At 46.0% G+C, this 16,139-nt stretch overlaps 1 protein-coding gene across 1 annotated transcript in view; it reads right to left on the reverse strand.

The window, feature by feature from the left end:
- The window catches only part of POLR2A (RNA polymerase II subunit A), a gene marked incomplete in the record, with an annotated part of 2,048,627 nt that overhangs the window by 1,767,381 nt on the left and 265,107 nt on the right, over positions 1 to 16,139 (reverse strand). The window contains 1 exon segment of the mRNA XM_044077036.1: positions 10,776 to 10,996. Within this exon segment, the coding sequence (XP_043932971.1) occupies positions 10,776 to 10,996 (221 nt within the window).

A 16,139-nucleotide genomic window follows, 5' to 3' on the forward strand; every position in this document is an offset into this window, starting at 1 on the left:
GTTCAGTACGGACAAGTCGAGAATAGGTCTCCATGGATTTTCTTTTCTTGGTACAAGGAAAAGCCTGGAGTAAAATCCTTGGCCTTGTTCCATAGGCGGTACCTTTTCTATAGCTCTCATCCTTAAGTTGTTGATTTGTCTTAGAGCGTCTGTTTTTTGGCTTGGTGGTAGGTTTGGCATTAGTCTCTTTTTTGGTAGTGTGGAAGTGAAACCTGTAGCCCTTGTCTATTGTTTGTAAAGTCCATTTGTCTCCTGTAATGTAATGCCAGTTGTCGGAAAATAAGGCTAGTTTTCCGCCCAAGGGTGCTTCCAGTTGTTCCCTGGTAGGTGGAACCAGAGCCAAGTCATTGTGTCTGCCCTGTGGAAGTGGTTGTAGTTGATTCTGTGGCAGTACTTCTCTGGTTGGTAGGTTGCCACTGACGTCCCCTGTAGGCACCCCTAGATTGACCTCTGCCTCTTGGGCGCCTATTTCTGCCTCTCTGTGCTCTGGAGTTGTCTGGAAAGGACCAATTCTTCGAAGGCCAATTTCTGCTAAACCTCGGAGGTTGGACCTGTAAGAAATCCTTGACTGTTTGGACAGATTTTGCTTTTTCTTCCACCTTCTTTAGAACCTCCTGTGCAGGGGAGCCAAACAAACTTTGTTTCTCCATAGGAGCATCTAGTAGTTTTGACTTAACATGGTCTGGTAAGGATTGTTCGTTTAACCAGGCATGCCTTCGAATCACTGTTCCAGTCATAGCTGATCTAAAGGAAGCCTCCAGTGCATCACAGCCACATTTTAAGAAATGGTTACTGACCTGCTGAGAGTTATGTACCAAATCCTGAAGGGACTTGTGGTCTATAGGTTCAGGAGAGGATAGTTTTTTTATTTAGCTGGTCTAACAAAAATTCCTGGTACTGGATCATGTGAAATTGACAGTTTAAGGCCCTGGCTGAAAGAGTAGCAGAAGTATAAACCTTTTAACCCAATCTCTCTAATGCTCTAGATTCCATTTCAGAGGGAAGAGGGTTTTTGGCAGAGGCAGCTGCCACACCTTTAGGGCCCTGTGAAATGGTTTCAGGGTCTGCAACAGGAGCCTTATACAAATGGTAGTGTGTGTCTGGGACCCTGTAATATCTGTCAGGCTTGGCAGGGGCCGGAGGAAGAGAATCAGGGGCAGTACAGGCATCATTATATGCATCATCAACAACTGTTAGTACTGGAGGAATGGCTAAAGGCCTATGCTGAGGTAAGTGTAAAAAAGTCCTTAGCCTTTTCCTTGAATCTGAAAAATCCTGGCCCTGCCATTGGAAGTGTTCCCTCATAGCATGTAAGGTTTCCCCAAAAGAAAATTCTTCAGGAGGAGAAGCAGAAGGAATGGAGTCTTCTGCATCAGAATCCTCATAAGGAGAATATGGGCCTTCCTGAGGGTCTGAAATATGAGTCATCCGAGGAATAGTCTGTAGAGACAGGTTCCGGGGGTTCAGTCCTAGGCCTCTTATCTGGAGGCAGAGAGGCCCTGTCCGGGTGAGGTTGGGATCCCCTGATCAAAGAAATGAGATCCTCAGCCAGGCTGAGTATTTGGGAACTAGAAGTAGGCCTATGTGAGGGAGTTTTAGCAGGTAAGGCCTTGGAAGATTTAGCTGCTTTAGCCCTGGAAAAAGCCTTGATAGACATAGAAGCAGGGGGTCTAGCAGCCCCACATGCAGGGGTAGATATGTCTAAAGGAATAGTGTCCGACAATTCCTGGGTGGCTGCTTCTGTAGCCGTAAATTCAGTAGCAGATTCAGCCATGCTCTGTGAGGCCTCTGCTATCGGAGGCATGCTTTCGGCCGAAGGAAGAACCGAGGACTCTGTTTCAGCCAAAACAAGGGACACTCGCGGTTGGCCTAACCGTGGTTTCAGCCGAAACCGCGAGTGTCGGTCCTTTTCCTTGCACTTTTTAGCTAATTGTGTAGTCTGAGTCTCAGACGGCATTTTGTATGCAAAAGCGGGACCAAAAAACTCCTCTGCAAACTCCGACAGACGTCTAAGCATCCGTCGGTTGAAGGAAGCACAGGCTAGACAAGCTGATACGTCGTGGTCTGGGCCTAAGCAAGGAAGGCAATAAGAGTGGAAATCCTTATGAGGTATTTGTTTCCCACAAGTTAAACAATTATTCACTTTGACATCGGCTGAGGCAAGAAAGAGTCCCCAACGGGGTACTTAGCTTTTTTAGAAGTCTTCGGTAGCAGAAATCTCTGGATCTGACCGACCGGCACTTGCGAACAGCTTCTGCTTCGGGCACCACGCGGCAAGAAAGACAGAGGAAAATGGCGTCGGCTGATGCCTTTATACCCCAGCAGCTGTGAACAGCTTCTGCTTCGGGCACCACGCGGCAAGAAAGACAGAGGAAAATGGCGTCGGCTGATGCCTTTATACCCCAGCAGCTGTGAAGTGCGACATCAGCCGAGGCCAGACCCAGACTTTGGAATCCGGCCGACCGAAGGGCTGCCTGAGGCGGGACAACCCATGTGTTAGGACTGCAGATGCATCCTTGAAGGACATCACCCTCAAGAAACATCCACAGGTTCAAGCATCTCACGGCATACCGGACTCCGAATGGGTCTCAGTAAAGGCCTGTGAATCAAAAGTAGCGGGCATCAGGGGCTATGAAAGTGCCTCACTGAGTACCAGCAAACTAGCAACTGGCTTAGAAGCGTAATCACCAGTTTTGGACCTCGAAGGTCTGTTATTCCGGTAGTCCGATTGCTAACTGACATCATTTCTGGATAGTTAAATTGTGAGCCAAAATATTTAGAAGCAAAAATGTACTGACATTTAATAGTGCATTGATTAAATCTAGCACAAAACCGACAAGGTACGTTATGATCAGGGCCTAGGCAAAGAATACAGTTTGTGTCTTTCGCCTTTTCCCAGTTAGGGGTCGCCACAGCGGAACTCCGGCCCGCTAATGATTAGTAGTTGATTTTTATGTGCAGAGTTACCAGTTCTGATGCACAACCTTCAACAAAGGTACGCCCATTCACACACGTCTCCACGCAGAAGACACTCTAGCTGAGAATCGAACCAGACAGAGTCTTACTGTGAGGTGACAATGCTACCGCAGCACCACCACAACGGGTTCCAGGCAAGGAATACATATAAATGAAAATCCTTATGAGATATTTGCTTCCAACAAGTAATGCAATTAACTTTTACTGACATCGGTAAGGAGCAAGAAAATGTTTCCCCAACGGGGTAGTTAGCTTTTAATTGAAAACTTCGGGTCTGAAACTCAAATTAAAATTTCAGGAGTCTGCTGACCGGCACTTGCAAACTGCTTCTGCTTCGGGCACCACGTGGCAAGAAAGACTGACGTAATGGCATCGGCTGCATGTTTTATACCCCTGACGACCTGATGTCATGGAAGAAGGGACAGTAACCGATGCAGGACCAAAGACTTTGTTAATCAGGCCGACTGAAGGCAACCTGCCAGCAGATTACCCAAATGTAATAACTACAACAGTGAAAAAGTACAGTTTTGTACCTACCATAAATGTAGATGTTCGAAGATCCACATTGCTGCAGTCCTTACACTTGGGTAGTCCGCTGTCCTCGGTCGGCCCGAATATCAAAGTATAAGGCTGACGTCGGTCAAGGCGCATTAGACTGACATCAGGACGTCAGGGTACAAATGCGCATGACCGACGTCATATCCTCAGTCTTTTCTTGCCCCAGATGTCAGAAGACCCTAAGAAAGGTCAAAACCCAAAGACAACAAAACCAACAACCAACCATCCTAGCACTAATAATATGTACAATATATACAATATACACAATATTTACAATCCAACCCACACAACCGCCTCTAACTACAGAGGGGAAGGAGGGAGGGTAAATTGGACTGCAGCACTGTGGATCTTCGAACATCTACATTTATGGTAGGTACAAAACTGTACTATGTTCTTCATCTCACATTGCTGCAGTCCTTACACTTGGGTAGAATCCCAAAGCAGAGGTAAGGGAGGCTGGCACAACTATACAGAAGCAGGAGCTGCCAAAATGCCCTGTAAAATAGCAGTGGCAAAACCAGCCCTAGATTTAGAGTAAAGTGGAAGGTGATAATGCTTAGAGAAAGTATGCACAGAACTCAAAGTAGCTGCCTCCAAGATATCTTTAGTTGCCACCCCCCTTAAAAAAGCTGTTGAAGTGGCAGTAGCCCTAGTGGAATGCAGCCTAATCCCAGCTGGAACCTCCTTGCCATGATGGGAATAACAGAAAGCAATGCAAAACCCAATCCACTTTGAAATAGTTTGTTTTGACACAGGCTTGCCCTGAGAACTCAAAGCAAAAGAAACAAATAACTGCTGAGACTGCCTGAACCCTTTAGTTCTGCTCAAATAATATCGCAACTGCCTGTGTATATCCAAAGTGTGCAAAATCTTTTCCCCTTTATTTTGAGGGTTTGCATAAAAGGTAGGCAAATGAATAGTTTGGTTTAAAGACACACTAGACACCACTTTTGGCATAAAGGAAGGATTAGTACGCAAAGATACCCTATCCTTATGGAAAATTAAGAAAGGCTCAACTGCCATAAGGGCCTGTAATTCAGAAACCCTTCTACAGAGGTAATGGCTAACAAAAAGCAGTCTTCCATGATAAATATTTCAACTCAGCAGTAGCTGCAGGCTCAAAAGGTTGTAGAGTGAGTTTCTCCAACACAAAATTGAGATCCCAAGCAGGAGTAGGAGCTCTCATGGGGGTCTTATATTCTTTGCCCTCTAAGGAATTGCTTAAACAAAGGATGAGAAAACAATGGTGGGTCACAATCATAGTAAGCAGAAATTGCTGCAGCATGAATCTTAATAGAAGAGAAGGACAAACCTTTGTCCAGTAACTCAGTAAGATATTGAAGAGCCACACTTAAATTAGGCTTAGAAACATCAAATGCTTTTGCTGCACTCCAAAATAAAAATCTCTTCCATTTATCTGTGTACACTTTCCTTGTACTAGGCCTTCTGGCTTCCAAAATAACATTCAAAACTTGCTGTGGAAGCTGAAACCCTCCAGGGTTTAAAACAGAATATGCCAGGCTGTCAGGTGAAGAGAGTGAAGTTTGACATTGAGTAAATGACTGTTCTCCTGAGTCAGCAGGTGTGGAATCAAAGGTAAAGGCCATGGAGGCTCCCGTACCAGACTTCTCAGTAGTGGGTACCAATGCTGTCGAGGCCAATCTGGAGCTATTAAAATCATCTTTGGCTTGTCCTGTCTGACCTTCAGAAGTACCTTTGGGAGGAGAGGCAGAGGTGGAAAGGCATACACATGAAGATTGCTCCAATTGAATGAAAGAGCATCCACTTTCCAAGCTGTGGGATGAAAACTTTGTGCAAAACTTTGGCAGCTGGTAGTTTAGTGGAGAAGCGAACAGATCTATGTCTGGAGTTCCCCATGACACTGTCAATTTCTGAAATACATGAGGATCCAATTTCCACTCGTGGGGATCCATAATTTGTCTGCTCAACACATCTGCTAAGGAGTTCTGTGCTCCGGCAGAAACCTTGCCTGAAGATTTAGCTGTAAACTGAGAGCAGTCTCCCACAAAATCATTGCTTGTCTGCACAGAGGATAAGAATGTGTTCCCCCTTGCTTGTTGATGTACCACATGACAGTTGTGTTGTCTGTTAGAATCAACACCTGCCCTGGAAGAAGTAAATCCTTGAAAGCTATTAATGCAAATTGGACTGCTAACATCTCCTTCAGGTTGATATGTAGATGTAGAAGTCTGGCAGGCCACGTGTCTTGTATCCACTTTCCATTTAGATGAGCTCCCCAAGCTTTGTCTGAGGCATCTGTCGTTAGAATCTGACTTGCCTCTGGCCGGGTCACAGAGAGTCCCTTGTTTAGGTGACATTCCTGAGCCCACCACAAAAATTCCTTTTGAATGCAAGGTATTATCTGAATGACAGTGTCCAAATCTTGGCAGTGCTGTGTCCATACATTTTTGAGATACCATTGCAGCTTCCTCATATGCAGTTTGGCATTGGAAAGCACCAGAATACAAGATGCCATGAACCCCAAGGCTTGAAGGACTGTCCTTGCAGTCAGCCTGGACTGATGAGACAATTTATGGAAGAGAAAGATTCTTTTGTTTGTCCGGGGTCAAAAAGGCCATCTGGGATGCTGTATTCAGTCTCACACCCAGAAAGCACATGTCCTGAGAGGGTACTAGACTGGACTTTATTTCGTTCACAGAATACCCCAGGCATCTTAGCACTGCTATCACATAGTGTAGATGATGAAGAAGTTCTTCTTTTCCTTGAGCCAGAATCAGACAATCGTCCAAATAAGGATAGATCTGTATTCCTCTTAGTCTGAAGAAAGCTATCACTGGAGCCAGAACCTTCGTGAATACTCTGGGCGCAGTAGATAAGCCAAAGGGCAATGCAGAGAACTGATAATGAGAAGTCCCAGCCGAAACGTAGATACTTCCTGCAACTTAGCCTGATAGGAACATGAAGGTAAGCCTCCTTGAGATCCAGAGTCACCATCCAATGATCTTTGCCCAGCAGAGGTAAAAGCTGTTGTAACGTCAACATTTTGAACTTGGGAATGTCCAGATAAGTGTTGAGGATAGATAAATCCAAAATTGGTCTCCACGTGTTCCCCTTCTTTGGTACTAGGAACAGGCGAGAATAAAATCCTAGGCCCACTTCTGACAGAGGGACGGCTGAATGGCTCCTAATTGGAGCAGCAGAGAAATCTGTTTGTGAGCCTCTATTCTTTGCTGAGGAGGAACGTCTGGCATGCCTTTGAAGGGAGGTAAGGTATGGAAATAAAACCTGTAACCTTGGTGTATGATATCCAACACCCATCTGTCTTGGGTAATTAAACTCCAATTTTCTTTGAAAAGTGCCAACCTTCCTCCCAAAGGTGCTGCCAGTCGAGAAGACTCTGGCAGCTGAAAAGGTAGGTCATTGGGTCTGTTTACGAAAGGACTGACCCCTGCCCTCACCCGAAGACTGTGCAGGTGAACTCCCTGTCCTAGGCCTGTAAGAGCCCTGAGCTCTGCCCCACCCAGTCTAGACCTGCCCCTAGACTGGGAATCATAAGAAGGATACGTCCACCCTTTAGTAGGCCAATTTCTGCTAAACTTCGGAGGCTGAACCTGCAAAAAATCTTTAACAGTCTGCATAGACTTAGCCTTGTCTTCCATTTTCTTTAAGACTGCCTCAACAGGTGAACCAAATAACACATCAGATTGTAAAGGAGCATCCAAAATCCTTGTCTTAACATGGTCAGATAAATTCTGATCCCTCAGCCAGGCGTGCCTGCGAAGAACTGACCCTGTGGCAGCCACCCTAGACGAGGCCTGTACAGCATCAAAACCACATTGCAAAGAATGCTTACCCACTTGTTCAGAGACATGTACCAAATCCTGTAACTCTTTACAGTCAATACCTTCCGCCAGAGCATCTACCTTAGACTTCAATTGAGACAGTAGATAGTTTTGGTATTTCAACATGTGAAACTGGCAATTTAGAGCCCTCATAGCTAGGGTGGAAGACGTATAAACTTTCTTTCCCCATCTATCCAAAGCCCTAGCCTCTTTATCTGGAGGAACCGGATTTTTAACAGAAGCCTTAACACCCTTAGGCCCCTGACTAACAGTTTCTGGGTCCGCCCTAGGACTCTTAAAAAGAAACTTATGAGCTTCAGGCACCCTATAATACCTATCCGGCTTAACAGGAGCAGGAGGCAAGGAATCAGGATTAAGAGAAGCCTCTGCAAACACATCCTCCACAACATCCAGAACAGGAGGTATAGCCAAAGGCCTATGCTGGGGTAAAAACAGAAATTCCCTAAGCCTTTTCCTGGAATCAGAGAAATCCTGACCTTCCCACTTAAAATGCTCCCTCATGGAATGGAGGGTCTCTGAAAAAGAAAAATCCTCAGGAGGAGGAGAAGCAGAAGGAGTAGAATCATCCACATCAGAATCAGAATAAGGAGAATACTCCTGCAAGTCTTCAGCCGAAGACTCTGAAACATCTGAAGCCTGCTCAAAACTCCCCAACTCAGGTTCCACCCTAGGCCTCTTATCAGAAGGGGGCAAAGAACCCCTAATTAAGGTAATCAAATCTTCTGCCATTTTAAGCATATGCTTCTTGGGCACAGATCCTGAAGAACTAGGAGTGACACCAACTGAAGCTAAACCTGGCCTGCCTCTGGGAGAAGCCTTAGAAACAGAAGGCCTAACCACCCTAGGAAGGGAGGGGAGTACAGTAACCTGAGAAGCCCCTTCAGCCTGACTTGCCTCCTGAGAGGCCACATCCTGCAATAACAAGGTCTCCCCCTGGGCCTCCAGAGAAACCTCCGGTGGAACCACCGCTCCACCGATACCTCTAAAGAACCGGCGTCGCACGGACGACTCGTCTACCCTGGGCTTAGCTGCTTTATCCTTGTGCTTCTTAGAAGAAGCAGACGCCGGAGCATCCGACGGCATAGTGTAATTGCACCGCTTCCCAAAGACTAACCTGGCACAATCTAACCTTCTCTTAATAGTGCGCTTATTGAATCTAGCACAAAAGCGACACCCAACAACGTCGTGCTCAGGCCCTAAACAAGGAATACACAAGGTATGATAATCTCTATGCGGTATCTGTTTCCCACAAGAAGTACAGTTATTCACTTTTTCTGACATCCGGTAAACCACTGAGGCAAGAAAAAAGCAAAATATTCCCCAACGGGGTACTTAGCCAACTTTGACTCTGTCTGAAACTCCGAACTCGAAAAATTTCAGAACGCCGAACGGCACTTGCAACACTGCTTCTGCATCGGACCATGCGGCAAAAAAAGACTGAGGATATGACGTCGGTCATGCGCATTTGTACCCTGACGTCCTGATGTCAGTCTAATGCGCCTTGACCGACGTCAGCCTTATACTTGGATATTCGGGCCGACCGAGGACAGCGGACTACCCAAGTGTAAGGACTGCAGCAATGTGAGATGAAGAACATCATGAAGAACATCAAAAATTTCTGGAGTCTGCTCACCGGCACTTTGTTTGTTTCGGGCACCACACGGCAAGAAAGACTGATGTAATGGTGTCAGCTGCATGATTTACAGCCCTGACTACCTGACGTCATGGAGGATGACACAGGAACCGACGCAGGACCCAAGACTGTTAATCAGGCCGACTGAAGGCTACTGCAAGCAGATAACCCAAATGTGATAACTGCAACAGTGAAACACAAAGAACATTCTTTGTTCCTCTGGCACCTTTTAGAAGCAGTCAGGATGCTTAGGTGCAGTAGGCTGGGAGTCAGGTGTTCTACAGGCTACAGTAAAGGCATCCAAGTATACAGAAAGTACAGGGGTGTACAGCTGTAGGGGGGGGACTCCACTTGCAGCAGTTCAAAGTATCTTTTCTGGGTTTGTCATTTGGGAAGTATTCTATTTGAAATGGTCTTTCATTTTGGTGATGGTTTCACCAAATGTAATGTCTGCAGGTGGAGAATCCCCTTCCACAGAATCCTCATCAGGAGAATATTCCTTGGGAGAAGCAATCTGGGATGCTCAAGAGATGGATTCATCCAAGGAAGAGTAGGTAGACTCCTGTTCAAGGAGGGGAGCCATGGGAATGGAATAAGCAGAGGGAGGCCTAGGGCTTAGCAGAGGCAATGTAGTTGGGGGTGAGGCAGAAGGCCTAAGGGCCATAAAATGCCTGCATAAGAGAAGAGGTGAAGGCCTCCCAGTCTGGGCCTTCAGAAGCAGGTGTAATGTGTTTTGTTTCCTGCTTCTTTTTGATTGGAGTCAGTCTAGAGCTGGGTTTGGCAGCGGCTGCAGAGATCTGGATCCTAGTCGAAGGAACCACCATATCTGGCTCCCCCTCGACAGAGAGGTGTCAAGTGTCTGACAAAGCTCCATGGACGTGCCAGTCATCAGCTGTGCATCGGCCTCCACAAGGGAGGTCAATGGAGCAGACTGATCTGCAGAGCGCTCAACTCCTACATCGGAGTTTGGCAGGGCGTCTGGGTGCAAAGTGGCAGGCGATCAAGTCCTAGGTATCTTGGCCTTCTTACACGCAGGTTCTTAGGCGGCCTCCGAAGTGGGATCCATCCTGAAAGCCAGCCGTTTTGAGACACTGGTTTTCTAAGTAAAGGTTTAAAGCTGCCAGACCATTACGTAAGGTCTTAGGCATAAAAGATTTACAAATAGGGCAGATGTTATGGTAGTCTTCGCGGCCTAAAGCAGACAACGCATTTGTCATGGGCATCCTTATGGGGAATTTGGTGCCCGCATTGGCAATTTCCCTTTTTCCCTGACATCAGCTGAAAGAGACAACCACCAAGCCTAAGCAATGTGAAAGGCTGGTAAAAAAATTAGAAATGCAAAAACCCAACGGATTACTTATCTCAAAGTCAGACGTCTGAAGAGCAATCGTACAATGCGAAGTAGTCTGCAGCTGAAAAGGTCTGAGGATTGTGCGTGCAGACGTGATACTCAAGGTCCCTGGTTTATGGCCTTACGTGTGACGTCCCACGCAGTTGCAACAGCCAAGCTGAAGCTTTTGTATAGGAGCTGATTAAGAGTCACCTGAAGGCAGGAAATCCCACACCAAGAATACTGCATAGGAACAGGACATCTTTCCTTATGTTTACATACAAAAAGTTGCAGGTCGTCTGGTACACATTCCCTTCAGGAGGCAGTCCGAATATACTATGAATGTTACTTCTGTACCACAAAATTCATAAACCATTCTAACATTAGGATTTTAAATTACGATAAAATAAAAATACCATTAAGAACTGCTCACCTGTCAATATTAAAAGGTGTAACAATTTCTGGAAATGTCATGTTGGCAGCAATAGATCGAGGCACCCCAACTTGGTCAATGGACAGGTTTGGATCTGGTGTGATGACTGTACGAGCTGAAAAGTCCACACGTTTTCCCATAAGATTACCTCTAACACGACCTTCCTTGCCCTTTAATCGCTGTTTGATGGACTTCAGAGGCCTTCCAGATTTTTGCATTGCCTGCAAAAGTTATGAAACCAGGAGATGCGTGAAAATTTACAACTACTCCCAAAAGAAATGTTTTTGGAGTAAAACATTTGAAGAGTACAAAATTTCAAGTATGATCTGGTGTATATTAGGTTTACCACTTTTATACACAGTAGTCCTTTAGTGACACATTTGCAACTCCCATTGAGTTCTGAAGACTGGGTGTTGATTGGGGTGTTCTATTAGTCATGTACTTCAGCTTAAAGCACCATAAAAACATGAACCATTACAGACAGTACAGTTTTGTACCTACCATAAATGTATATGTCCGATAGATATGCAATTGCAGTCATAACATATGGGTTGTCCTGCCTCAGGCAGCCCTCGGTCGGCCGAATTCCAAAGTCTGGGTCCGCCGTCGGCTGGTGTCGCCTCCTCTCAGACGTCACAACGGCTGGAGTATAAAGGCATCGGCAGACGCCATCTTCTTCAGTGTTTCTTGCCCCAGATGCCAGGTGCCCTCCTAGGAAGGATAAATTTAGTAAATGGATAAAAATAATCCCAAACATGCACAATAGTAATAAACAGATACACCATAGGAAATACCCCCAGCTAATGGGATAAGGGGTAGGGACCCAAAAAAGAAGGATACAGAGGGGTGGGAAAATCCGACTGTAGTTGCATATCTATCGGACATCTACATTTATGGTAGGTACAAAACTGTACTATGTCCTTCAAGAATGCAACTGCAGTCATAACATATGGGTTGAATACCATAGCCAAGCTGGGGGTGGATGGATCTATGATAAGGATGGTGTAGCTAAAATCCCCTGCAGGACTGCCGAAGCAAAGCCTGCTCGGGATCTGGAGTATAAAGGCAGGTTGTAGTGCTTGGTAAATGTATGCACGGAGCTCCATGTAGCAGCCTCTAAAATGTCCTTTGTTGCCACTCCTCTTAGGAAAGCTGTGGAAGTGGCTAAAGCTCTGGTGGAATGTGGCCTAATATTGGCTGGCACACCTTTTCCATGGAATGAATAGCAGAATCTGATGCAATGTCCAATCCATTTTGAAATTGTTTGGAGATTGCTTTTCCTTGTACTCCAGCAGCATAGGCTACAAACAGTTGGTCAGACTTTCTGGTGGCCTTAGTTCTGTCCAAGTAGTAACGTAGTTGTCTGTGTATGTCCAAAGTATGCAGTAGTTTTTCCCCCCTATTTTGAGGATTGGGGAAGAATGTAGGCAGGTGAATAGCTTGATTTAGAGACACCCTGGAAATAACTTTTGGCATGAATGTAGGATTTGTTCTTAGAGAAACTCTGTCTTGATGAAAAATGAGGAAGGGAGGCACTGCCATGAGTGCCTGAATCTCCGAAACTCTTCTTGTAGATGTGACTGCAAATAAGAAGACTGTCTTCCATGAAAGAAATTGCATTTCTGAAGTAGCTGCTGGTTCTAATGGAGGAAGAGTTAATTTTTCCAACACATAATTGAGGTCCCATGCAGGTACTGGCTGTTTTCTGGGAGGTTTGATATTCTTTATCCCTCTTAGAAACTGTCTTAGCAGAGGATGTGAAAACACTGGAGGGTCACAGTTGTATTTTGCTGAGATTGCTGAGGCATGAATCTTTATTGAAGAGTAGGAGAGCCCAGTATGAAATAGTTCTGCCAAGTATTCTAATATCTGAGGTATACTCGGTAATGCTGTGTCCTGACCCCTGTTGGCATTCCAGATGCTGAATCTCTTCCACTTGGCTGAATAGGTTTTTCTGGTGGAAGGTCTGTGTACTTCCAGCAAGATCTCTTGAACTGATTTGGAAAGAGTTAGGTGGAGAAATCATGGTAGCCTCCAGGCTGTCAGATGTAATGTTTTCAGGTCTTCATGTACAGTCCTGAAATTGTGTTGTGTTAAGAGCAGGGGCCATAGGGTCAGAGGCCATGGTTTGGTCAGAGTTATGGTCAATAGCAATGGGTACCAGTGTTGCCTTGGCCAGTCCGGAGCTATCAAAATGCCTGTTGGTTGTTCTGCTTTGATCTTCAGTATCACCTTGGTCAGCAGAGGCAGAGGAGGGAATGCATAAATTTTTAGAGAATTCCAGCTGAAGGAGAGAGCATCCGTTTTCCAGGCTAGAGGATGGCGAGTCCTTGTGTAGAACTTTTCCAGGTGATGATTTAAGTGGGAAACAAAAAGATCTACGTCCGGTCTTCCCCATGTCTTCGTCAGTTGAGAGAAAATGTGAGGGTGCAGCATCCATTCGTGTGGATCCATAAAATTTCTGCTCAGCTGGTCCGCCAGTACATTGTCCTTGCCTGGTACAAACTGGGTTTGTAAATGTATCTTCAGGCTCAGAGATTTTTCCCAGAGAAGCATTGTTAGTCTGCAGAGGGGATAAGAATGAGTGCCTCCCTACTTGTTTATGTACCACATAACAGTGGTGTTGTCTGTCCTTATTAGCAAATGCCCTTGTTGTAGTGATTTTTCGAATGTTTCGATTGCATGTATCACTGCCAACATCTCCTTTTGGTTTATGTGCAGATGCCTTTCCTTTGGCGTCCAAAGACCTTGAATGCATCTGCCCTCCATGTGCGCCCCCCCATCCATGGTCTGAGGTGTCTGTTGTAATCATTTGGCCTGCTTGAGGTCTGTTGAAAGACATGCCTTTGTTTTGCTGACTGGCTTGAGCCCACCATAAGAATTCCTTTTGCAGACATGAAATAAGTGGGATTATGTCCTCTAGGCTTTGGCTGTGTTGAGACCATAAGTTTTTTAAATACCATTGCAGCTTTCTCATATGAAGTCTTGCCAAAGGTATCAGAAGGATGCAAGATGCCATGAACCCCAGGGCCTGCAGGATTTTCCTTGCAATCAGCTGGGAGAGTTTTGCTAGGCCTTTGAAGTACTCTGGTAAATGCTGCTGCTTTTCCTCTGAATGTTGACTGTGTATCCCAAGGCCTGCAGTAGATGCATGACAGTGTCCAAATTTTCTTTTAAGGTTTGTTTGTTGTCTGCTTGTATGAGGCAGTCGTCCAGGTAGGGGTATATTTGAATCCCCTGCAGTCTGCAGTGTGCCACTACTGATGCCAGGCATTTCGTGAACACTCTGGGCACAGTAGATAAGCCAAACGGCAATGCTGAGAATTGATAATGCTCTGTCCCTGCAAGAAATCTGAGGTATCTTCTGCAGCTTTGATTGGGACATGCAGGTATGCCTCCTTGAGGTCCAGAGTGACCAGCCAAGACCCCTTGCCCAGCATGGGAAGGAGTTGCTGCAACGTCAGCATTTTGAACTTTGGCACCATGAGAAGTGTTTAGAGTTGACAAGTCCAGTATGGGTCTCCATTTGTTTTCTTGGAACAAGGAACAGTCTTGAATAAAATCCCTGGCCTCGCTCCTGAGGAACCCTTTCTATTGCTTTTATACTTAACATCTTGGAAACTTGAGTGAGCGCCTCTGCCCTTTGATGATGTGGCAGGTTTGGCATGCCTTGTCTTATTGGTAATGTGTGGAAGTGGAATCTGTAACCTTTGTCTATCAACTCCAGAATCCAGTTGTCCTTGGTTAAGATATGCCAGTTTTGAGAGAATAAGGATAATTTTCCACCCAAAGGTGCTTCTCTTTGAACCTTTGTAGGCAGTACGAAAGTCAAGTCATTGTGATTGTCCTTGTGGTGCAGCTGAACTGTGTGCCACTTCTTTGATTTGGAGGTTGCCACTGGCGGCCCCTGTAAGGTCCTCGGTATTGCCCTCTACCTCGGGCACGTCTGCTTTTTCCCCTTTGAAACTTGTCAGAGCCGGGGAAGGACCAATTCTTTGAGGGCCAGTTTCTGCTGAATCTGGGTGGCTGAACCTGAAGGAAATCCTTGACCGTCTGTACTGACTTTGCTTTTTCCTCCATGGATTTCAGTACATCTTGTGCATTAGCACCAAACAGCTTCTGTTTTTCCAGAGGTGCATCAAGTAACTTTACTTTAACATGGTCAGGCAAAGACTGATCCTTTAACCAAGCATGTCTACGTATCACAGCCCCAGTCATAGCTGCCCTACATGAAGCTTCCAGTGCATCATAACCACACTGAAGAAAATAGTTATTAACCTGCTGAGTGTTATGTATATGATCCTGCAATGCCCTTTTATCAATAGGCTCAGGAGAGGCCAACTTTTTCTGTAAATCATCCAGGAGAAATTCTTGGTACTGAAACATGTGAAAAAGGCAGTTAAGTGACCTCATGGCTAGGGTAGTAGAGGTATATACTTTTTCACCCCATCTCTCCAGGGACCTTGCTTCTCTGTCCGCTGGCAGAGGGTTTTTGGCAGAGGAGGTAGCCACTCCCTTGGGGCCCTGTGAAATAGTTTCTAGATCCACAGAGTGGGCCTTAAAAAGGTGCTTGTGTCAGGGACCCTATAATATCTGTCCAGCTTGACAGGAGCAGGAGGAAGAGAATCAGGGTTAGCACTGGAGTCAGAGAAAACATCATCCAAAGCATCCATAACAGGTGGAATAGCCAAAGGTCTGTGCTGGGGAAGCTTGAGGAAGGTACGAAGCCTTTTCCTGGAGTCAGAGAATTCCTGACCCTGCCATTGAAAATGTTCCCTCATGGAATGCAGGACTTCACCAAAAGAGAAATCCTCTGGAGGGAAGGCAGAGGGAATTGATTCCTCAGCATCAGAGTCCTCGTAGGCCTGGAAGGATTCTTCTTGGGTATCAGAATGCTCAGAATCCCCAGAGGCTTCATCCGAAGAGAGGTCGTCCGCCTGCTCAGTTCTAGGCCTTCTCTGCAGGTGGCTGAGATCCCCTGTCCGGATGAGGCTGAGTCCCCCTGATAAGGGAAATAAGATCTGCAGCCAGAGACATGATCTGCTTATCAGATGAAGGGGCCTGGGCAGCAGGTTTAGGATGGGCCTTGGCCTGACTGGTGGCCTTAGCACGTGCAAAGGCCTTGATGGACATGGATACAGGAGGCCTAGCAGCCCCACATGCAGGCGTAACCTTGTCCACAGAAATGGTGTCGGGTAGATCCAGAACTTCGGTTTCCGGAGGAAAATCAACAACCGGCACCGGAGAGATCCGAGACCGAAGGTAGTGTTAACGCTGTGTAGTCGGCCTGGAGCGGTGGATTTACCACTTCCGAAGGGACCGGAGCACTAGCAGAGGGTTTAGGAGTAGCATCGGTAGTGGACG

This window comes from Protopterus annectens, chromosome 7.part0 (genome assembly GCF_019279795.1).
Source record: "Protopterus annectens isolate FY-2018-M chromosome 7.part0, PAN1.0, whole genome shotgun sequence".
In the NCBI taxonomy this organism is placed as follows: Eukaryota; Metazoa; Chordata; order Ceratodontiformes; family Protopteridae; genus Protopterus; species Protopterus annectens.